This window comes from Schistocerca nitens, chromosome 5 (genome assembly GCF_023898315.1).
Source record: "Schistocerca nitens isolate TAMUIC-IGC-003100 chromosome 5, iqSchNite1.1, whole genome shotgun sequence".
NCBI classification, from domain to species: Eukaryota; Metazoa; Arthropoda; class Insecta; order Orthoptera; family Acrididae; genus Schistocerca; species Schistocerca nitens.
In genome coordinates, this window is record NC_064618.1 from 469,478,570 (window position 1) to 469,503,020 (window position 24,451).

The window sequence follows — 24,451 nt, forward strand, 5'->3', positions numbered from 1 at the left end:
CTGCTTAAAATGTGCACTGTGACATGAAGCCAGGCTTGCAGGAATGATATGAGAGACATTCACACGGGTTTCCATGGAACCTGTGGTAGTAATCAAAGACAGCATCACAGCTGTGGACTACATGAACTCTGTGGTGGGCCTCCAGCAGCCCCTCATGCTTTGAGGTCTTCCCCGACAATGATGGCACCTTTCAGCAGGATAGCTATCTGCGTTGCTAGGTTACAGTAGTTTGAGGAATGTAAGAGTAAACTAAGATTGATGCCTCAGCCACCAAATTCACCTGATCTAAACCTCTATAAGCATATCTGGGACGCTCTTGGGCACCAACTCCAAGCTCAAAAACAACCTGACCATAATTTACAATAATTCTGGGACCTGTGAACGAACTTCTGGTGAAACAAACCTCCAGAGATCTGACAAGGACTTGTTGAATCCATACCTTGCAAAATCGCTGCTGTTTAGCATTCCAGTAGTGGACCAACATACTATTAAGCAAGTGGTGATATTGCTTTGTCTCATCAGTTTACATTTGCATTCCCAAGGTACAAAAATACATAACACAGATATTTTGTTTCTACATAAGCAGTAATGTAGTCCATAGTTTTTTGGTATGAATTGAGTTAACCGGCATCTTGTTTTGCTTGGTGCAGGTGTTTGTAAATGTTCAATTTTATCATTTTCAATGGTTACATTTTCCCCAGTGTGCTAAAAATGACAGTTCCAACAATACTCTCTTAAAATTTCGACAAAACAGAAAACATATAGTTTTCAGGCAAAGCACTACAGCATTCTATCAAAATGGAAACATAAAATAGTTCTTCGATTCATTCTCATCATTGTGTCATCCTCTACAGCAAACTCTCCAACATGTGGCCAAACACCACTTAATGACGAGGGGTTTGTGCAAATGACACTGTTGACATAAACGATGGCCGTCTTCTTTTCCAATTCCTCAAATGACACTATAAATCACTGTTCAAGCACCAGTGATGGAGACTTGGCAATAATGATTTAATCTCTCAATTGGGCTCTATGACCTGGGCTCAGGATCTGCTTTACGGCTGCACCATGCTCTACAAACTGGACTTGCACAGGCCCATTGTCTTGCCAAACATGCTCTCCACAGTGATTTTGGGGTGCCTCGCAGTGCTGCACTGCCTGCTCTATGAGTATCTCTTTGCCATACAGTCAGCAACATTTGGGAAGCTCTACAAAATGTATTAAGAGTTGGTATCGCCCAGAAGTGCAGCACTATCAAGTATAAGTGTTATCTAACAGATGTCACTTGCATTTCTGTTATGTGCAACAATTATTTTGTCAGGTAGCAGACACACTGTTCATGCAGGAGAGGCTGAGTTCCAAATGCAACTTGTAGAAAGGTCACTTGGAAAAATATACTACATTTCCTCTTAGCGAAGAAAAGTGGGTCACCCTTGCCACATGTCAGCCCCAACATGATTAGTGAGACAACACTTTCTTAGACATATTTCTTCCACTGAGAAGAAACGTGCACCAACGAGACACTGTACAGCGTGATACACCAACAAAGGTGTCATGGAAAGAAAATAAGAAGGGAAACATGTTTGTTGTGAAGAGTGTGATATTGGACTATGTGCAATACCTTGTATTGAATTGTACCACACACACAAAAAGAATTTTAAATAAATATTGCACACATGTAGTGTATACGCATTAATTCCTCCAATAAAATCATTCCTGACACTATCAAAATAAATCACAAGTAATTTGCTTATTTTAATAATACACGTTATTGTTACCAAGAGCTGCAAATTGTTGATAAATTTCCATTGCAACAATCACTTGACTTAAGAAAAGTTCATTGAATTGTGGCAAATTACACTGTGCTGCAAGAAAGCACCACAAGGCATGGTAATAATTACATGGGCAAGAATAGACAACAGTGTGCGTAAACCACCACAGCAGTGGTAGGTTACCATGGCAATGACCACTACTCGGTGCAAAAAACCAGCAGGGTCAAAGGGATTAACAATCTTGCACTCTGTTTCATCCATAGCAACCACAATGAACATGGGCCTGTTGAAATGATTAGTGTGTGTTCTGATATGAATCAGCAATGGGTTCCTCCTTTACCAGGTTCTCTTCATTCACAATATAAACATCTCTGGGCTAAAACAGTTGTTAAGTACCAGATAAACCAATTTTCAATTCTGCATCTACATGTTCCACATTTGATACAGTTTTTTAATGTATTAACATTCATGTTAGCAATATATGTCTGAAGAGTTATTTCTTGCATGGAATCTGTCCATTGTCGAAGGATGACAGTGTTGGTTCAGACTCTGCAACATCTGCTATGGCTGAAAAGTCCCATTCGAGAATGGCAGTCACTACTGCAGTTTGGGTACTTGAAATGTGAAAGACTTCCAGCAGAGGCTGCTCTCCCCTTCCGTCTTGCCCTCTTCCTGATGTCTTCTTGCATGTGTTCGTTCTCTGCAAGTTCAACTCTATTGCGCAAAGCTTGTCGCCACTTGACATGGTCACCAGCTGTATTTTCCCACTGACTTGGATTGATGCTGGCCTTGATCAGATTTCTCTTGCAGACATCCTTGAAGTGAAGGTGTGATCTTCCTACTGACCTCACACCCTCCTGAAGTTCTCTGTACAGCACTTTTTTCATATTCGCTCAGAATACATGTGCCTGACATGTCCCAACCACCTTAGATGTGGTGGCTCAGCAGTGCATGAATGCTGGTTGTGCTTGCGAGCCGTAATACTTCGGTGTTGGGTACTTTATTCTTCCAAGAAATCTGAAGGATCCTCCGGAGACAACGGAGATAGAAGCTGTTCAGTCATGATTCGTGTTTAGCAAGAGTTGTCCATGTCTCACAGCTATACAAAAGGGTGCTGATAACACAAGCATTATATACTTGCAATTTAGTTTTTAATGAAGCTGTTCAGTCAGGATTCGTGTTTAGCAAGAGTTCTCCATGTCTCACAGCTATACAAAAGGGTGCTGATAGCACAAGCATTATATACTCGCAATTTAATTTTTAATGTGAGTAGTTCATTCTTCCATACTCTGTTTTTCAATCTACCCTTGTCAGCCGATGCTTTTGCAATTCTGTTGATAATCTCAGTGTCCACAGACAACTTGCTACATATTATAGATCCCAAGTAGGTAAAATCATCAACTACCTGGAGAGGATTGCTGTCAATGCTGATGGATGGAAGGTTGGTGGTTCCCTGTGCCATGATTTTAGTCTTTTGGAGGCTGATGGTAAGACCAAATTTTCCACATGCATGTGATAACTTGTTGATTAGATACTGCAGCTCATCCTCGAGTTTGCTACGAGAGCTGCATTGTCTGCATGTAACAACGTGCGAATCATAATTGTATTCACTTAGGTCTTGGCCCTGAGACGGGCAATGTTGAAGAGATTTACGTCAAACCTTGTATGTAAATACACTACCTCCTCACAGTCTTCAAAAGCAAATCTCAGCAGAAGGGAAAAGAAAATGCCAAACAGAGTAGGAGCTAACACACTCCCCTGCTTTACATTGCTATTTACAGGGAATGATTCCTATGTTTTACCTTTGAAACAGACTGTTGCTTGCATTTTCTCATGGAAAGAGACAGTTATTCATAGTAGTTTAGGTGGGCATCCAATTTTCTGCAGCAACTTGGAGAGCACAATTCTGCTCGCTAAATCAAATGCTTTGACCTCGTCAAGTTGCTAAAGACGATTGGATGCCCACCTAAATTACTATGAATAACTGTCTCTTTCCATGAGAAAATGCAAGCAACAGTCTGTTTCAACAGCAAAAAATAGGAATAATTCCCTGTAAATAGCGATGTAAAGCAGGGGTGTGTGTTAGCTCCTACTCTGTTTGGCATTTTCTTTTCCCTTCTGCTGAGATTTGCTTTTGAAGACTGTGAGGAGGTAGTGTATTTACATACAAGGTTTGACATAGATCTCTTCAACATTGTCCATCTCAGGGCCAAGACCTAAGTGAATACAACTGTGATTCGCACGTTGTTACATGCAGACAATGCAGTTCTGGTAGCAAACTCGAAGATGAGCTGCAGTATCTAATCAACAAGTTATCACACCCATGTGAAAAATTTGGTCTTACCATCAGCCTCCAAAAGACTAAGATCATGGCACAGGGAACCACCAACCTTCCATCCATCAGCATTGACAGCAATCCTCTCCAGGTAGTTGATGATTTTACCTACTTGGGATCTATAATATGTAGCAAGTTGTCTGTGGACACTGAGATTATCAACAGAATTGCAAAAGCATCGGCTGTCATGGGTAGACTGAAAAACAGCATATGGAAGAATGAACTACTCACATTAAAAACTAAATTGCAAGCAATATGCAGTCTGCTGCTCACGGCACTTCTCTTGCAGTTGTCATAGAGAAAAAAATCATGTCCACAGTTGATTGGCCAGGTCTGAAGCCACATTGTGATTCTGGGCAGATTCTAGATGCTAGGAATTGCAATCGCATTAGGATGACCCTTGCATAAATGTTTCCAGCTACACTCAACAGTGAAATGCCTCAGTAATTGTTGCCATCAGTTCTGTCTCCTTTCTGTTTATACAAAATAACAATCTTTCTATTTCGCATACTTAGTGGGACATAGCCTTCTTCCCAGATGGTTGTGAGAAGTGAATGTAGGTGCTATAGAAGGACAGGCTTGTTATATTAATAATCTCTGCAGGGATCCCATCTTCATCTGGAGCCTTTCCATTAGCTAGGCAATCTATTGATCTGCAGACTTCTTCTACAGTGGGCATTGCATCAAGCTCTTCCATAACTGGCATTTGTTTGGTGGCATCAAGTGCATCCTTGCTTACTTCATTTTCAGCTGCATACAGCTCGAGGTAGTGTTCAACCCAGCACTCCATCTACTTGCCTTCATCAGTAATAACTTGTCCTGTGTTCGTCTTCAGAGAAGCTGTTTTTCTGACAGTTGGACCATCTGCTTTCTTAATACCATCGTACATTGCCTCATTGGCTCCATAATTGGCAGCTTTCTGTGTACCTGCACATAAATTTTGCCACAGTTATTTGCGCTGAGCCCTGTTCTTTGTTTCTCGCCAGTCATCCCGAGTTCTTCCATTTGGGTTTCTTTTATAAGTAAGCAGGGCTTTCTGTTTAGCCTCAATGACTGGTTCCATCTCCTCCAAATTTTGCTCGTACCTGTCTGCATTTCTATTCTCTTTCATTCCATAGGCCAATATTACAGAGTTGTACATGGCGTCAGAAAATTGTGTTCATTTGTTATCAATATTCATTTCCGTTTGTGTGTTTCTTGATAAAGCACTTTCAAAGCAATTGGCAAATTCTTGGTTTCATTGCAAGGTATGAACATGACGTGTGTTGATCTGCAGTTGACCTCCCTGTTAAGCGTGATGATAGTTCTTAGGGGTGAGGCTCAATCTGTTCGCCACCAAAGCATGGTCAGTGTTGCAGTCATCGCTGTGATAGCTTCATGTCAGTAGGAAATTTTTTAGATCTGTACACCTAGCTATGACAAAATCAGGTTGGTGCCAGTGATTAGAGTAGGATTGTCTTCAGGTCACCTTGCGTCCATCTTTAAGTTGGTAATATGTGTTTGTGATACACAGGCCATAAAAGCAGCACACGTCTAGCAGTCTCTGGCCATTATCACTTATTTTTTCCACTGCATGATGACCCAGGTAAATCAGCCACATGACATTATCCAACCCAACTTGAGCATTAAAGTCACCTAGAATATGTAGTGACTCTGAGCCAGGCACTTTGGCTATTCTGTCGCTGAATAAATCATAAAACAAATCCTTCTATTCTACACTGGATGATAAGATGGGAGCGTACCCATTAAAGATGTTGATAGTTCCACTTGAAGAGCATACTTGTAAAGTAAGAATCTGCTCTGTTCCACCAGACGGTGGCACAATACTGTTCAGGAGGGTGTTTTTAACCGCAAATCCTACACTGTGAAGTCTTGGCTCATCTTGTGACTTCTCCTGCCAGAAGAACGTGTAATTAGCTTCTCTAATAGAACACGTGTCTGGTAGCCGCATCTCCTGTAGTCCCACAATGTCCAAATTCAAGCAATCTATCAATAACTGCAGTCTTACGAATGAAATCAACCTCTTGGGTATCGCCAATGTATCTTGGACACACAGTTTTGACATTCCAGGTAGCAATACGAAATGGCAGTTAATTTATTATTTCCTTTTTGTTTTTCATAGGTGTACTTCATCTACCCACTTGAAGATCACTTCTAAGCTCCACATACCCTATGAAGCAGGTAGGTAGTGGCGGGACAACACATTATTGGCGGGGGGGGCTTACGCCAATCAGACAGAGCTTATAACCGGTGACTGCCTCTTCCCGTGTTGTTCCAGTGTCTTTAGACGTTGCTGAAGTGTCCTCTCCAGGATGCTACATGCCTGGGCAATAAATATGACGACACGTGAGCCACCCATGCATCACGGTCTCCCTCTCAACCTAAATGATAGTGTTCAGAGGAAAGGCAAACCAATACATCTGGTATCGCTTCAGTTGCAGGAGCTGCCAGGAGGGGACATAGTATGCCTTCCAACCGCCTTTGGGGCCCCACTCCAGTTTTTCTTTCAGAGTTTTCTCCCTTAGCCTTCGTCCCTGCCAGGACTAACCACAAGGCAGTGGTACGTAAGATCCTCCTGGGAGAAAATAACTATAATATTGATGTGTGAAGTGTGACAAACTGAAGCACACTCATCGCAGGTAACAAAATTGGATATTTTCTAATTACTAATTACTGTCACCTCATTGTTGGATTATTTACAATAACTCTTTACTTATAAGCTCATTTGACCTTTGAGAAGTCAGGCAATTGATACGCACCAAAGCAAGACTGAAAAATTTCAAAGCTGCATTGTCTCAGCTGACTACATTGTATAACCACAACAGCATAACTGGAGTGACAGGTTGAGTTGGGCGAGGGAAGAAAGGAAGTGGGGAGGGTGGGGAAGGGGAGGAAGGGTTGGAGCAAAGTGTGGCTGATGACTGGGAGGGAGAGAAACCACAAGTGGTTGGGAAAGGTATGGCATCCTTCAGATTTTGCCTGGCACAGGCAGAGTTACTTTTGACAGACAATGAACTGAGAAATGGATTGGAGAGAGAGAGAGAGAGAGAGAGAGAGAGAGAGAGAGAGAGAGAGAGAGAGAGAGAGAGAGAGGTAAAATGTAGAATGAATAAAATGGGGTTGGTTACTTGGAGATTAAGCAACCGAATTACAAGGTCATTAGTTGCTCATTCATGAAACAAATCCAAAGAGAATAGTGTGGCTAACCAGAAGTAAAAACTGTTTAAAGTGTGTTATCACGTCATGCGGGGAAATAGGACAGAGAAGTCCAAAACATTTAGAATGCTAAGAATTTAAAATACTTACATAAATCAGCTCAAAAGCATGTCAATTTGTAGGTCAGAGGGAGATGGGGTCTCCTTGAGGCATAGAAGTGTGGGATATGGGGATAGGTTTGGATGTTGATTTTGGATGGGCTTTCAGAGATCGAGGCCATGATTTGAGTGGTTGAAGGATATGCCTTAAGGACAATTCCATCTACGTAATACAGAGGTGCTGATATTTGGGGGAGGGGGGATAACACGAGCTGTGAAGCAGCCATTGAAATATGAGCATGTTGGCCTCAGCATTGTGTTACCGTTCAGAGGTTAATCTGCACTTTGCCAAAGTTTTGAGGTGGCCATTCATTCAGATGGATGGTTGGTTGGTTGGTGGTTATGCCCACATAAAAGAGCTAGTATATGACCTGACTCCATTCACAGGTGGTCTTGCTTCTGATACAATACGATATGTGTGTGGCACAACTGGAATACTGTATGTTGGGTGGGAGCATCGGACAGGTCTTACACCTGTGTCTTCCACAGGGCTAGGGTCCATATTGCATGGGATTGGAAGTAAGTGTGTCATACAGAAGAACCAGTGTATTTTGTAAATTGAGGAGGAGGAGATTAGTGTTTAACATCCCGAAAACTTAAATCAGTGCGCTAACCACTACACCACCTCGTTTGGTATTTTGTAGTCTGAGTGGACAATGCAGTTTGTGGGTGTGTATGATGTTACTCATTTCTGGGCACAATGGTAAGTAGTTGAAGCTTTGGTAAAGCATGTGGTTAACTTGTTGCAGTGTGGAGTGATCTTGAGTATTGTGGTGTTGTTCCTTTGGAGTTGGTTCACAGGTTTAGTCTGAGGATTTGGGGCATGTGTGAATATGACAAAGCAGATCTATTTGATGTGGAGGGTAATATTTGCCTGTGAAGACTTTAATAACACCTTCAGCATAGTGACCAAGGTATTGTTCCGACACTGCAGATGGGTGAATTACAAGGGATCACACTACATGGGAGACAGTATTTGCAAGACACAGTTACTTTGCAGCCCCCATTACCTAAAGCCAATCTCTCAAATTCAATCCCTCGTCCAAAAACTGGAAGAGCACTCCCACAGTTATCCAATTTTCTAATGTCCTACTCCCAGCTCAAAATACCACTGCCCAATAATATTGATCATACACCCTTGTTGACCTCTTACATCTGTCACATTTCCAAAAAATCCCTCTCAACACTCCACAAAATAAAGGATTCAAACAAACCCAAATTACTGTTGCAACCTATCTACAACAAATTTCCAATTCCACAGAATATTCAGCCCTATCTAAACGTATACCCTTCACCCACACTCAAATTCAAACATGCTAGACTGGTCAAAGGCCTATTCTTCTTCTCATAAATCCTAAAATGGAGACATATTTTTTCCACTAGCCCCTCTGACCAAAACCAACCTGAAACAACCACTGAACACTGAACCTTCATTGAATTATGACCTGCTCCAACTCCTACCCAATAACCCTCTGGTACCATTCAGAGTTTTTGAACTTCCAACCTAGACTTACCATCCTTTTCTAGGTACCTTCCAAAAAACAAAAACCTTTTGGCAGAGTAATCCACAACACAGTAATAATATTCTCAGCAAATAAAGACTGCGCAACAGTTGTAATGAACCAAAGTGATTACCTGACAGAAGGTAACTGTCTTCTACTTACAACCCCTGCTGCATTAGCTCCAGTTCTTAAACAAATCCTTAAGCCCATCCCAGAACCACTCCCCCAAATCCATCTCCTCTTCAATCTAACTACCCTACATAACATACTTCCATCTCCTATATGCTCCCCAAAATACAGAAACCTAACCCTCCTGGATGCCCCACTGTAACTAGTTACTATTGTAGTGCCCCCAGAATTTTACGAAAGTCTGGAGACACTTGTGTTCCAGCCGTTTCGAACACACGTTATTTTAAAGCAAGGTGTAAGGATGAGCATGGGATACTGCACCCATTTATTGTTTGTGCAGGCGAAACTGGAAGGGAGATAATTCGTCGGCGCTGACAAGTGTTCAGCGCGACATGCCAAGAATAAGCAAATACAACCCGGAAGCTCTGTGGCCAGCTGCAAAGAGTAATTTAGCAGTGTATTGTTAAAAAACAAATGGAGAGACTCGAAATAGTGGCTGTTTATTAGACGTTGAACTGCTGTTGAGAGTACGTGGACTGGACGTGGATAGTCAGCCACGATAAAAGCTTATGTACTAATTGTGTTCAAAAATGTGTAATTAACTGATTCTGGGTGCCCGGTAATGTGTGGGCTTAAGTCATAAAGTTTAGTTTTTTTTTTTTTCTTTCTTTTGTACAAAGTGGAAATAAATATGTTCTGGTGCATTGAATGATATTCCAAGAGTAGCGTATTTTTTAAATAAGAAGAGAGAGAGTGAGAGAGTGAAAATTTCCCCTTCCCAGCAGTGAAATCTTCGGAGAAGCGTCCGGTGCTAGCAGAAGACATCGGCACTGCAAGAAAGCAGAACCAGCATTCTTCAACAAGTAAGTCCACGAAAATGATTAAGCTGTATAGAGAGAGCTTAACATTACACCGAGTCACCGCAAGAACGTGGTGACCGTAAAGAAAGGACCTGAGAAAGAAGGGGAAATATTAAAGAAGAAACTATACTTAAAAAACAGTTGGAAGTTGCCATAGCAACTGATAACAGCGAGGCTGAAGAGCGATTCCACGACACTTATCCAGAAATATCGTGTTAATAAATGGTGCAATGATTAAGGGAATCAAGAAAACCGCACAACGCTGCAGTTAGTCTCAAATCGCCGATGCTGCCGTCTACGAACACTGACGCCGCCGCACACCAACGCCGACACACACCAATGCCGCCGCCGTACACCAACGCAGACGCCGCCGTACACCAACACCAACGCCGACGCCGCCGTCGCATCACACCATCGCCGACGTCCACTACCTACATTAACACCGCCATCCACCAACGCCAATGCAGCCGTACACCAACGCCGACATCGCATCACACCAACGCCGACACCGCTGTCCACAAAAGCAGACGCCGTCGTCCATCTACGCCGACGCCAACGGCCATCGACGCTTATGCCGCCATACACCGGTGCCACCGCCGCCTTCCACCGACGCCGGGTGACCTGCTACTGACCTTTGATTGCTTGTGAAGTGTGTGGGGTTGTAGAAATAAGCGAGTGTACTTTTAATGATAACAAGATTAAAGGCAAAACAAAACACAATGGAAAAAGAACATCAATCTGTAGTGTCTGTTAAAGCGCAGTTTGAATCACAGAACACAAAACAGGACGAACTGAAGGCAGAATTAAACTATAAGTTAGATTTGCAAACACAAAACTAGAGGCTCAAGTTAATATCGTAAGTAATCAGATGCAAAAATGGAAAAAAGAATTGAAAAAAGAATTGTCCGATTCCCTGAGTGAACAGACAAATATTTTATTTAAGGATTTAGAACAAAGAAATGAAGCTCATCTAAAAGGGTTAGTTCAAAAATTAGAATATGATGTATACTGTAAATGTAGTAATTTGGAAACACAATTTAACGAAAAATACGACTCTTTGAAAAATGTATGTAATGTTACATTTGATGTGGTTGAACGAGAATTAACTAGGCTAAAAACCAATGTCCAGAAACAAGATAAGTTGCTCCCCATAGTACAGGCGCAAATTTCAGGGGTCAAATCACGGGTGGGATCCGTAGAACAGAACTTCAAAGAAAAGTTAATGACTGCAGAGCTTATAAATTTGAATGGCTTAGAAGAACAAGTAGAAGAATTAATAGGACGAAAGGTTGAAGAGAAACTAAGTGTTGATATGTCTTCGCCTACAGTAACTTCCGATTTAGATAACACCAAGAAAGACTTAGCAACTTTGAGGAAAGACTTCAAGCTTATGCAGGAGAAACTAGAGAAGGGCACAGTTTCCCAAAATATTATATTAAATAAGGACATGATAACTGATTTGCAATGGGGATCAAATTCAGGCTTGTCGAGACAGTTTCCTAAATTCAAACCAGATGGGGAAGTACACCCCACCCATTTCTTAAAACGGTTTAACCAAGCCATACCTAAAAGTTGGGGGAATGCTAAGAAAATAGAGTTTGCAGTAGGTTATTTGGAGAGTGAAGCTTCAGAATGGGGCACAGTAAATTTTGAAAACTTCACATCCTGGGAAGATTTTCAGAGAAAGTTTAAGGAAAAATATTAGTCTTCAAGTGCACAAGAGAAGTTGATCTCAGGTTTGTGGGATCCTAAATACTATAGTAATGCCTGGGGTACAATGCGCAAGTATTTTGACTGGCATTTGACAAGGGCGAAATATTTAGATCGACCAATGGAAGAAGAGGGATTAGTTAGAATTTTAATAAGACGTCTACCTACTTATGCTAGAAAAGATATTCTATGCAGTGGGTGGAAAACGGTAGAGGAACTCTTATCCTTTTGTAGATGCACTCGATGCAATCAATAAAGACAGGAATGAGAACTTGCATGCACAAGAAAATCCGAATTTTAGGAGGAATAATATGAATCATAATAATCAGTCAAAGCATTATGAATCCAATCTTGCCCGAGTCCACTAACCTAGCAGGAATGTAAATAGAGGGAGTTGCTCACGAGGACCATTAACGTCCAACATCGGTCCGGTAACTACGCAGGAATTCGTGCCCAGCAACAGCTGTAAAACGTGGAGCGATCTGGACCCAGGGCCAGGGCCCAGGTCATCGAAATACATTGAGAGGCCTAAATAAGAAGGTACAGGTTTCCTTTATGCATAAAGTACCTACCAAGGAGTGGCTACTGCTGGCGGAAATGAACAAAATAACTACACCACCACAAAGTAGACATATTCATTGATTCTGGTAGTGAAGTATCATTTATTTCTAAGGAATACTTTAATACATTAAAAACTAAAAGTAATTTACCTGTTTTACCAGTAACTGGGGTATACATAGTTGGTATAACTGGAAAGAAGAGTAAGGTTGTTAAATACGAAACCTTGGCACACTGCCGTATAAGTGATATGACGTTTCGAATTGCTAGTAGTGGAAGACATAAATAGAGATGTATTGTTTGGTTTAGACTGGTTAACCGATCTTAATGTTATACTAAATTTAGACAAGAACTGTATTTACGTGGGGAACCCAAGAATAAACATTGCATTAAGTTTGTGACGGACAGCGATGTGTATAAACAAACATCTGAACACCAAATATTACAATTAACCGCGTCAGCTCAGATGTCTTCAGAGATAGAGTTAACTAATACTGCATGTCCACAAGACGACTTTCACAAAAAGGTAAGTGAATCTGAAGTGTTAAATATTGAACAGCAAATGGATTTAGTGAGGATTTTGTCTAAATACCATTCAGTATTTTCAGAGAATCCGGGTACCGTTAGCGATTATGTTTGCAAATTTAAGATTAAGGACGAGACTCCATTTTTTTGCAAACCATACCCTATACCTATAAGTCTTAAAGAAGCGGTTAGGGAGGAGATTAATAAAATGATTGATCAAGATATAATAGAAAGGAGTATGAGTGTCTATAACAATCCCACAGTAGTAGTGAAAAAAGCTACAGGTGGTGTGAGATTGGTGCTAGATGCACGCACTCTCAACCGTCATATTGAAACCGAAAGAGATCATCTGGTTAATGTAGATGGATTATTACCTAAATTTAAGGAGGCCCAGTATTTTAGCTCCATTGATCTGACAGATGGGTACTGGCAAATCCGATTACATCCCGATTCAAAAAAGTATACTGCTTTTTTGTTCGATGGAAAATCTTACCACTTTAATGTACTACCTTTTGGACTAAATATATCAGTATCGGTATTTATAAGAGCACTTGATAAGGCTATTGGATGAAAGTTATTGAAAGAACTAGTTATTTATGTGGCTGACATCTTGATTATTTCACCTACTTGGGAAGAACATTGTAGGACAGTGAAAAAAAACTTTGGAGCAATTTAAGGAAAAGGGTATCACCTTAAAGTTAAGCAAATCTCACTTTGCAAGGCAGGAATTAAAGTTTTTAGGACACATCGTGGGAGTAAAAGCCATTAAACCAGACCCCAAGAGAATCGAGGCTGTTAAAAACTGTCCATCTCCTCGAAACGTTAAACAACTAAAAGGGTTTCTGGGAATGGCAGGTTATTATCAACACAGCAAAATAACGAGTGTTCGAGCTAAGGGCAGGGATATGTAGTGCCCCCGGAATTTTACGAAAGTCTGGAGACACTTGTGTTACAGCCGTTTCTAGCACGCGTTATTTTAAAGCAAGGTGTAAGGATGAGCATGGGATACTGCACCCATTTATTGTTTGTGCAGGCGAAACTGGAAGGGAGATAATTCGTCGGCGCTGACAAGTGTTCAGCGCGACCCGCCAAGAATAAGCAAATACAACCCGGAAGCTCTGTGGCCAACTGCAAAGAGTAATGTAGCAGTGTATTGTTAAAAACAAAAAGGAGAGACTCGAAATAGTGACTGTTTATTAGACGTTGAACTGCTGTTGAGAGTACGTGGACTGGACGTGGATAGTCAGCCACGATAAAAGCTTATGTATTAATTGTGTTCAAAAATGTGTAATTAACTGATTCTGGGTGCCCGGTAATGTGTGGGCTTAAGTCATAAAGTTTAGTTGTTTTTTGTACAAAGTGGAAATAAATATGTTCTGGTGCACTGAATGATATTCCAAGAGTAGCGTATTTTTTAAATAAGAAGAGAGAGAGCGAGAGAGTGAAAATTTCCCCTTCCTAGCAGTGAAATCTTCGGAGAAGCGTCCGGTGCTATCAGAAGACATCGCCCCCCCAAGAAAGCAGAACCAGCATTCTTCAACAAGTAAGTTCACGAAAATGCTTAAGCTGTATTGAGAGAGCTTAACATTACACCGGGTCACCGCATTATGTTCCCTCAGAATCTTGGCTCTTGTTGATGAACACCTCCAGGCCATTACCTGCAGTCCAGATTCCCATTTAAAAGACACAAACCACTTTCCCAATGGCATTTCAGCTGTCACTACCACATTACCACCTGGATCCCAACTCTTCTCTGCATTGCAACTTCCCTGCACAGCAATACCTGCCTCGCCTAAGGCCTCGTAACTGTCCTATTGACTCCAAGCCCACCAATTCATTTTAATGTACACTAGACAAACTACATCCTTACATGCAACTACTACTCCTTTGAGGGAACTATATATACATAAATCCACAGCACAACCAAGGGCCTCCACATGGTACTCTCCTTTGCCAACCTGTTTATGGGCCACCTACAGGAAATGTTCCTAGCCATCCAGAATCCTAAACTCCTTGTCTGCTTCTTGTACACTGATAGCTTCATGATCTGAAAACAGGGCAAAAACACTATCTTAATTCCTCCACAGCCTCAACACCCTCCTCTTTGACAGTGCCACAGAAACATGTCCATATCAAAGCCTCTAACAAACAGCTCAATTTTAACGCTACCATCCCTTCCATGTTAATAAGTTTGTCCCCATTGACTGACCACACATACATAGTTCATCTACAGTGATGAGCATTCCCTTGTGCTGTATGCCGAATGTCTTAGTAAGGTCTTCACAGAAAGATGTTACCCTCCAAACCTAGTCCACAGACTGACCTCTCATACCATACTCACATCCACGAAGCAGCTATGAAGGAGTAAACTCCCTCAGTACCCAACACCACCTTACACTGTAACAATTCTGCTGACATTTTGAGTATCTGTCATCACATCCAGAAATGAGGAACATCCCACTCATAATTCTAACCACTCTCTGCCCAACTGATCTACACATACTTCCAACACACTCGGGTAACAAAACATGGACCACGCACACAACCACCATGTCTTATTCTAATCTCGTCACAAGTGTATCCTACCCTATACTATGTAGGCTCACCTGTGAAAGCAATCATAACATATACCAAATCTGCTACAATTTTTGCACAGCCTTTTATGTGGACATGTCCACTAACTGTCCACCCAAATGCGTGGCCACTACCAAAATGTGGCCAAGAATATTGTCTACTATCCAGTGGGGAAACAACTGGTGATGACAACATGCTCAACTTCTATGACTAATCTGTTATCTGTACCATCTGGATCCCAACCTTATACATTGTTCTTACAACACATTCTTTCACTGACCTCTATCTTCAACAGTCCCTGTTCCATACCCATCTCCAAACCTGTCACTCCCCCCTCACTACACTTATTTTACAATCACACCTTCCTCTCTTCTGCAGCCTCCTCCTTCATCTGTTCTATCTCCCTCTCACAATCCACTCCTCTACTTAACTGTGTATCCTACACACCTCACCTTGCATATGTCAAGTGTGATCACCTCACCTGTTGCAGTTCTGAAACACTGTACTTTCATCATTGTGACCTTTACTCCTTCCATTAAGTCTATTCCATTTTGGACTTCCCATTACCATCTTTATTTACAAACTAGAATGAGAAATTAAAGCACTATCAAGTTGTTACCTTCTGATAATCACATTAAACTTCTGAGAAAACACAAAACTGTGTGGGTCTGCAAAACTGAAATACATCATTGTAATACATACAAAATAGTAACTTTCCTTTCTTGTGAATGTACAAAATTTTAAGAGTAGCTAACAATTATGTGAAATAAACATGTTTTTGTCGTGCTTGTCTTGTAGAGTAAGGCCTGCTTTTAGCATGGAAACCATAAATCTTTCCCCACAAATCCTTTGAGAAGGCAGTCATAAAATCAATGTCTGCTGGCATTCCTTCCTCAGTGCCTTCCCATCACCACAACTTTCTGTGCTATTGACAGTCACAACAACCTGCTACATTCCTCGTCCCCTTATAATTGCTGTAGTGTAAGCAGGTACCAGGACGTGCCTACTGACTGCAGCCTGTTTTTCCTGCAGGAGAAGAAATCTGAGGTCTGAGAACAAATGGAAATCACTTAGAGTCATTGTTACTCAGGTGGAAGCTAATGAACTTTGGTGGGTGGAAGAGAGACCACACACACACACACACACACACACACACACACACACACACACACACAGAAAGAGAGAGAGATTATGATCAGTCGGATATAACTGATCCATAGGATCTCCTGTCATCTAATCATCCAAGATCCATTCACTGATGGTCATTTGTTGGCGAGACATACCACACTAAGACGCCAAGCAGCTGGTATTCTGCTGTCTCATATAATTGTGGTCTTTGTCTACCCAATGAGACAGTTAACAATAAGAGTAACATGCCAAATTTGGAGGACTGAACTCTCACTTTTTCATATGAGATTCACACATCAAATCTTGAGACACCTTTTCAATTAATACTTCATCACAGGCAACTGCAACCATAGGTAAACATGGAATAATTAGCAAGCAACTGATTTTCCACGCAAGCCAGGCACTCCGACATGTACTGAGCAAGTGTTTAATTTCGCTTTTCGAAAGAAAACATAAGTATCATTATTATTTTACCTTAAGCAGTACAGCACTCATCAATCATCAAAAATAGTTGATAGGACAAAGCGTCACCACATTCAACATGAGGCCAGCGAGGAGCATCCCAACACAATAGGTGCCCAGTGTTGGGCCCACAAAATTACCCCTACATCAGATACAATGTACAGTTCTGTCTTCTGTGAGTTTGGTTGAATATACTTCCAAAACACCTTCTTACCTTTTGTTTATCTGTGTCTGAATGAACCTGCAAATTAGAACAATAATTGTCAGAACCAGACACACAAAAATAGTATAACACACAAACAACACACATACCACATTGAAAGTAATACTTACCACCTACATAACACTTCACAGTATGTGAGTAATCTGTTACAAGTATGAAAACATAGGATTAAAGAGGTGATATCGAAATATCTTGAGTGCATATTTCAAGAAGTTTATAATATCATGGAAATATTCTGTTATTATTCTACGACAAAACTTACAACTACAATTTGGAAAAAAGTTATTTTTATACATAGTAGTAATTCATTGTGCCCCAGTTCTCATGTGGTTGAAGGAATATTTGATGTTGATGTCAACTAACATGAAGATATACACTCCTGGAAATGGAAAAAAGAACACATTGACACCGGTGTGTCAGACCCACCATACTTGCTCCGGACTCTCCGAGAGGGCTGTACAAGCAATGATCACACGCACGGCACAGCGGACACACCAGGAACCGCGGTGTTGGCCGTCGAATGGCGCTAGCTGCGCAGCATTTGTGCACCGCCGCCGTCAGTGTCAGCCAGTTTGCCGTGGCATACGGAGCTCCATCGCAGTCTTTAACACTGGTGGCATGCCGCGACAGCGTGGACGTGAACCGTACGTGCAGTTTACGGACTTTGAGCGAGGGCGTATAGTGGGCATGCGGGAGGCCGGGTGGACGTACCGCCGAATTGCTCAACACGTGGGGCGTGAGGTCTCCACAGTACATCGATGTTGTCGCCAGTGGTCGGCGGAAGGTGCACGTGCCCGTCGACCTGGGACCGGACCGCAGCGACGCACGGATGCACGCCAAGACCGTAGGATCCTACGCAGTGCCGTAGGGGACCGCACCGCCAATTCCCAGCAAATTAGGGACACTGTTGCTCCTGGGGTATCGGCGAGGACCATTCGCAACCGTCTCCATGAAGCTGGGCTACGGTCCCGCACACCGTTAGGCCGTCTTCCGCTCACGCCCCAACATCGTGCAGCCCGCCTCCAGTGGTGTCGCGACAGGTGTGAATGGAGGGACGAATGGAGACGTGTCGTCTTCAGCGATGAGAGTCGCTTCTGCCTTGGTGCCAATGATGGTCGTATGCGTGTTTGGCGCCGTGCAGGTGAACGCCACAATCAGGACTGCATACGACCGAGGCACACAGGGCCAACACCTGGCATCATGGTGTGGGGAGCGATCTCCTACACTGGCCGTACACCACTGGTGATCGTCGAGGGGACACTGAATAGTGCACAGTACATCCAAACAGTCATCGAACCCATCGTTCTACCATTCCTAGACCGGCAAGGGAACTTGCTGTTCCAACAGGACAATGCACGTCCGCATGTATCCCGTGCCACCCAACGTGCTCTAGAAGGTGTAAGTCAACTACCCTGGCCAGCAAGATCTCCGGATCTGTCCCCCATTGAGCATGTTTGGGACTGGATGAAGCGTCGTCTCACGCGGTCTGCACGTCCAGCACGAACGCTGGTCCAACTGAGGCGCCAGGTGGAAATGGCATGGCAAGCCGTTCCACAGGACTACATCCAGCATCTCTACGATCGTCTCCATGGGAGAATAGCAGCCTGCATTGCTGCGAAAGGTGGATATACACTGTACTAGTGCCGACATTGTGCATGCTCTGTTGCCTGTGTCTATGTGCCTGTGCTTCTGTCAGTGTGATCATGTGATGTATCTGACCCCAGGAATGTGTCAATAAAGTTTCCCCTTCCTGGGACAATGAATTCACGGTGTTCTTATTTCAATTTCCAGGAGTGTAGAAATGAAATGAAAGGAGGTAAAGTGGCTGTGTATCCAAAGGTTGGTTTAAACACTATACTGCTTGGAATCTTATTTCCAAACTTTCACCAACTTGTGACAGAGTAACCAACTCAATTATAAGCAGAGGCAACAGTTTATCATGGAAGTTTATAAATGACGCTATGATTTGCACATGTTGTGTATTAACATCTTTAGAACAAATATCATAGTCCTCTACTGTGAATGAGGTTGTTTTGTGTCCAATGCTAAACACTCACATAGTGGAATACAATAATCTGGTGGATGAGGAGATCCTTCTAGGCCCAAAAGGCACACTGATAAAACATACGTCAATCAAGACAGAATGATACAGCCATCATAAAACACCACTAAATAATACTGATGTTATGCCCTGGCAGTTTCCATCTGAAACTAGGACATTCCCGGCCAGTTCTATGTTGGATGTTTACTTGTGTGTGATTCTGCCCACATCAGTTTGTTACAGATACGTGTGTGGCACTACAAAAACAATGATGATGCATTGAATATATAATTGCATTTTGAGTCTCCCATTTTTACCTAGGGATGAGATGTGTCAAGTTTATAACTTTAAGAAATTAGCTGCAATACTGCAGTAAACACTTTACATTCAGTAGATTTCACAGGTTATTGACCAATCACAGTTCAAGTTAGTGGTGTAGTATTTTCCCACCAACAAAAGAACTCAGCTTCTGCCACAGATGTTAAACATTTAATTACATAAAATGTAATAATTTGAGAAGTAATCGATTTTTATTGATGGTATGTTTCTACAAGTATGGTAACTCAAAATGTCTTTTGACAGATCTGATATGCCTCGATATGTGCACCATTAGTGGCATAATAGACATCTAATCTGTATTCCACTTCTCTCCAAGCTTTTTGCAGAATTGCAGCCATAACATTTGCGACAGCTGCATGATTGTGAAAGCACAGATCTAATAGATAATGAACTGGTGCCTCGTACACCTGATTTTTGATAAACCCAAACACAAAAAAATCAAGTGACATAATGCCAGAGCTTCTAGGAACCCAAGCAATCAATGGATTATTTCTCCCAATCCAGTGATCTGGATTCTCCCAATCCAGTGATCTGGAAACTCAAGAGACAAGAAATCCTTCACAAAGTTCACCATCTTGTTGAAAGGTCATGTCACAAGAAAAAATGTACATATTACTTTCACAGCAGCCTCTGGAACCATGTGCTTGGTGTGCTGGCCCGACATCAAAAGCAAAATCCCAGTTTCCTGAAGCTGTTTGTCCCATTTCTTGATTGCCATGTAAGTGTGAACATTGTCAGTTACTTGCCGTCCATACTCACAAAGAAAACAGTCTGCTATGGAGCCTATATGGCTTCTGATGTGGATTTATGCTAAAAAGCAGTCATGTGCATGTACACATGGTATGAACTACCACAAGCAAACACAAAAGTCATTTCAAGTTACCATGCATGTAGAAGCAAATTGATAATAAATATCTCAATTACCTCTCAAGTTGCTATACTTTATATTATCATATGTTTAACTTTAATATCCTGTGTTCCTGTAATAGACAATGCCATTAAGCAGAACTGTATATTATGCAGTGCATTAAACATTGCTAGTACTGCTACTGGAAAGATGTTGTACAGTGGGGTTAATCACTGATCTGGCTTGTTATGTACACTTGCTACTAGTCTTGTAGTTGTGGATTTCCTGTATTACTGATAGTGCCTTTAATGAATGATGCTTTGTAAGATCTACTGGCTGAAAACTCATGATTCTCATATTTTGGTAAACATGCATTTGCAGTGATGCAGTTCCCTCCTTTACGCGATAGTTCTAACTACAGCCCTTCAAAGTAACAACACGTTTCCTGCAGAGTACTCCACAGCAAAAGTCTATAACCCATTGGCTTAGTATATGTTTATGTTTCCTTTGGAATTAGAGAATTAGTACATTTCTACTTCTAGCAAGAACAGACAGGTAATTTCCCTGCCCTGCCCCCCCTCCCTCTCCCCCCATAAAAATACAATGGCCTTCTCAGCAGCTTTCCTCTCTCCACAGAAGATCCACTCACACTTCTCCAAATTGATTTCATACTATTGATTTTTCACTCCCACCCTTGTTCTGTCTACTGAATACAAAACCACAACTGTGTGTTACCAACTTAGAGGATTCATGAGAGTTGTTCTTTCAGTGATTCTATCTGGCAACTGATACTGAAGCAGGATTTAAAGGTTATCATTGGTAAAAAAAGCACTTGCTGAGCTAACCCTTGTGTTGTACCCTTTATCTCTGGCTAATGTTTTTAATGGCTTCATCATTTTAGTTACGTCACTGTACTTTTAAATTTTAAATACCTGGAGGACCCTACCAGCTAGTAGAATAGCATCTTAGTTACCACTGGACTAGCTCGTGATACAGTTCTGCACAAGATGCTGCCAGCCTAGCAAACACTGCTTCTGACGAAACCATCATCACCAAGCCAACTCTGAGTCCTACCAGACTGTGTCTGCAAGACATGGATGCTTATTCATCCCAACAGCGGTGTGGATTTCATGTCTCATTATGAATAGTGAGTTTGATACAACTCTTGGTATTCCTGCCTAGTTGCTGCTGCCTCCCTTCCCTTGTCTTAACCTTGACCTCCACGAGTTCCATTCGAACACAAACTGCCCAGGCCATGTCATCTTAATTGACATCCAGGCCACTTCATTTGCTGGCAGAAGTGGGATGGCACGAATGGAGGCAGCTCTCGTATCCTTCTGAGACCCACTACATTTGGTGTCACAACTGCTTCTGATGAACTGCTGAGCTACATTTGGTGGCAGAAGGGTCATATTACAGAAGAATTCAGGAATAATGGCACCAATGGTGATTTGAGGTTTCTCATTGCCTGACATCAGCAACAGCAACAACCCAGAGCAACAACAGCAGTTCCTTGGGAAGTAATGGAGCTGCAGTTACCAGTGTCAGCCTGAACGTATTTTAACTGCTTGCGGATTCCTTTTTTCTTTTGTTTGTGTCTTGTATCTTTCTTCTTTCCCTTCCTTATGGTAGTTTGCAACAAGCCTACATGCTGGAAATAGATGTGACTTTATTCTGAGGCCATGAAACATGTAATATGTAGTCAGTGTAATCTACCAGGCCATGCAGCTCCTTGTACAGAGTCCTATGACACTGTTAATGCAGGTGCATTGTGCCACACAGTGCAGAGAGATTGCTTGACTAAACTGTGAGAAGCCTTGGCTTCTGTGAAAAGATAGACTTGTCAAAGGTGGAATTGTCTTGTTGGGTAATATTTAGTTGAATTCGCCCAATGGACGTTGAAGTTGTGTCAGAAAATATATTAGTTCTAAGTCATCAAAACCTACAGGGGTTTACATTGGTTGATGTTCAGAGTGCCCAAGTTGTCTGTGTAGCTTTTTCTTCCTTTACTTTCTTAACTACATTCCTTTTACTTCAATCTACAATTGTTTTCTTTTGTTAGGTATGTAAAAGCATAAGGGAATATTAAAACTAAATGTAAAAGGCTCAGTAATGATAATTTTATTCCTCTATCAGAATTAGAAGTAAGAATTAACATAATCAGCATGCTAGCATTTATGGCAGGTGCTGCACAGTTACACCATTATCTTTAGATAGAATTTTTGACATCACATCACATCACATTACATCACATGACAGTTGGCTCAAAGCAGTGCACTAAGGAGCTGGACACATCCAAGATACCAAACTGGCATAACATGGTGTTATAGGCCATGGCACCATTAATTTACTGCAGTCAAAAAAGTCCCTTGACTACAGCTAATGTGACACTGGAAAAATCGAAGATGGGCACTGGAACCATTGTAATGTGGGATGGATAAAGGAAGGAAGGAAGATTACAGTTTAACATCCTGTTAACGGTGTGATCATTAGATAAAGCTTGGACTATGGAAGGATGGGGCAGGAAATTGGCTGGGCTCTTTCCAAAGGAACCATCTCAGCATTTGCCTGGAGTGGTTTAAGCAAATCAAGGAAAACCTAAATCTGGATGGCTGGATGAAGACTTGGACGACTATCCTCCCAAATGCAAGTCCTGTGTGCTAACCACTGTGGCACGTCCCATGTGTAAGGACAAAAAGAAAAGCTGTGAGAAGAGGAGTAATCTGCAAACTGCTTATGACGTAATTTTATGTAGAAATATATGATTATGATTTAAGTGCCAAATGTGTAATCAGTAAGGGAGCACAGGATCAAGATATGGGAGTGCTTGTGACAAATGAAATGTGTCAGTCATTCTCACTGAGTAACACACACACACACACACACACACACACACACACACACACACACACACACACACACACACACACACGTAGAGTATTAAATGACATTCGTGACCTGATCGTGGATTTCTTGGTAGAGGGGGATGCGGATTTGTTACACTGGAGTGATATTTACTGTTGTAAAAATAACTGCAGGCATGCCTCAGGGAAATGAAATGGGACCCTTGCTGTTCTTGGTCTAAATAGAGATCTTCACATTTACGATAGTAGAAGAGACTATTATTATCATCTGGACAGACATAACATAAAAAGTGCAGACAACAGTCTCTATTAGATGGGAATCAAATTTTATAAAAACTTCCACAAAATTTAAAAAGCCAAAGTGTCTTGAAGATGATTTCTAATAAGCTTTTTTTTTTTTTTTTAATTGAACTACGGAATTCAGACGAGTAGAATACTTTTATTTGTACAAGTAATCAAACTGTATAATTGGTTACCTTTATTGTTTGTGACTGTTTGTGTAAAGTTATGAGAGGAAGTGCAAAACATTTCCACAATCCAAAACAAATCCTTGTATTTGTCTGTGCAGAATAAATAAATAAAAATAAAAGAATGATGTCTATTAAAATCCTTGCAGACTACATTAAATAGTGACCTCAGACTTTTCATGGATAATGCAATTAACTGCAATGAGCTACTACCTGAATAAAGCTGCACAACAATTTCATGGCTTCATGCACTTCCAACTTTCTTTAACTGTTCAGAAACGTAAAACAGTGCACTTCACAAAATGCAGAAGGATAGTATCATGTGAGGACAATATCAGTGAGCCACAACTGGAATCAGCTGGCCCATATAAATAATTGAATATAAGAAATTGTAAGTGTATGACACAGAATGATCACACAAGTTAATCGTAGGTAAAGCAGTTATCATACCTTGGTGTGTCAGTAGGATGCTAGTACAATGCAGTCAGTACAGAAAAGGAGGCTGCTTATAAAACACTCACTGATGGGCAACTGAAGATAGAACCCCCAACTAGCCTATGAAAAGCCTGCTTACAAAGTTACAAGAAGCAGTATTCAGTGAAGAATCTAGGAGTATACCACTACCCCACATATCACCTAAGCAGGAGACATGTAGAAAAGGTTAGACTGGATACAAAGAGGCATTTAAACAGTCATCTACATGTAAATGGAATGGAAGGAGGCCCTAGTACCTGGTACAATGGGAAGTATCCTCTTCCATGCACTTCACAGAGATTTGCTGAGTACGGCTCTGGATGTAAA

General features: G+C 41.6%; 1 protein-coding gene across 2 annotated transcripts in view; it reads right to left on the reverse strand.

The window, feature by feature from the left end:
- Positions 1 to 24,451, reverse strand: part of LOC126259694 (GON-4-like protein) — a 208,485-nt gene that overhangs the window by 23,900 nt on the left and 160,134 nt on the right. For both annotated transcript variants that reach the window (XM_049956656.1, XM_049956657.1), the window contains exon 11: positions 17,084 to 17,110. In XM_049956656.1, the coding sequence (XP_049812613.1) occupies positions 17,084 to 17,110 (27 nt within the window). The remainder of the gene's footprint in view (positions 1 to 17,083; positions 17,111 to 24,451) is intronic.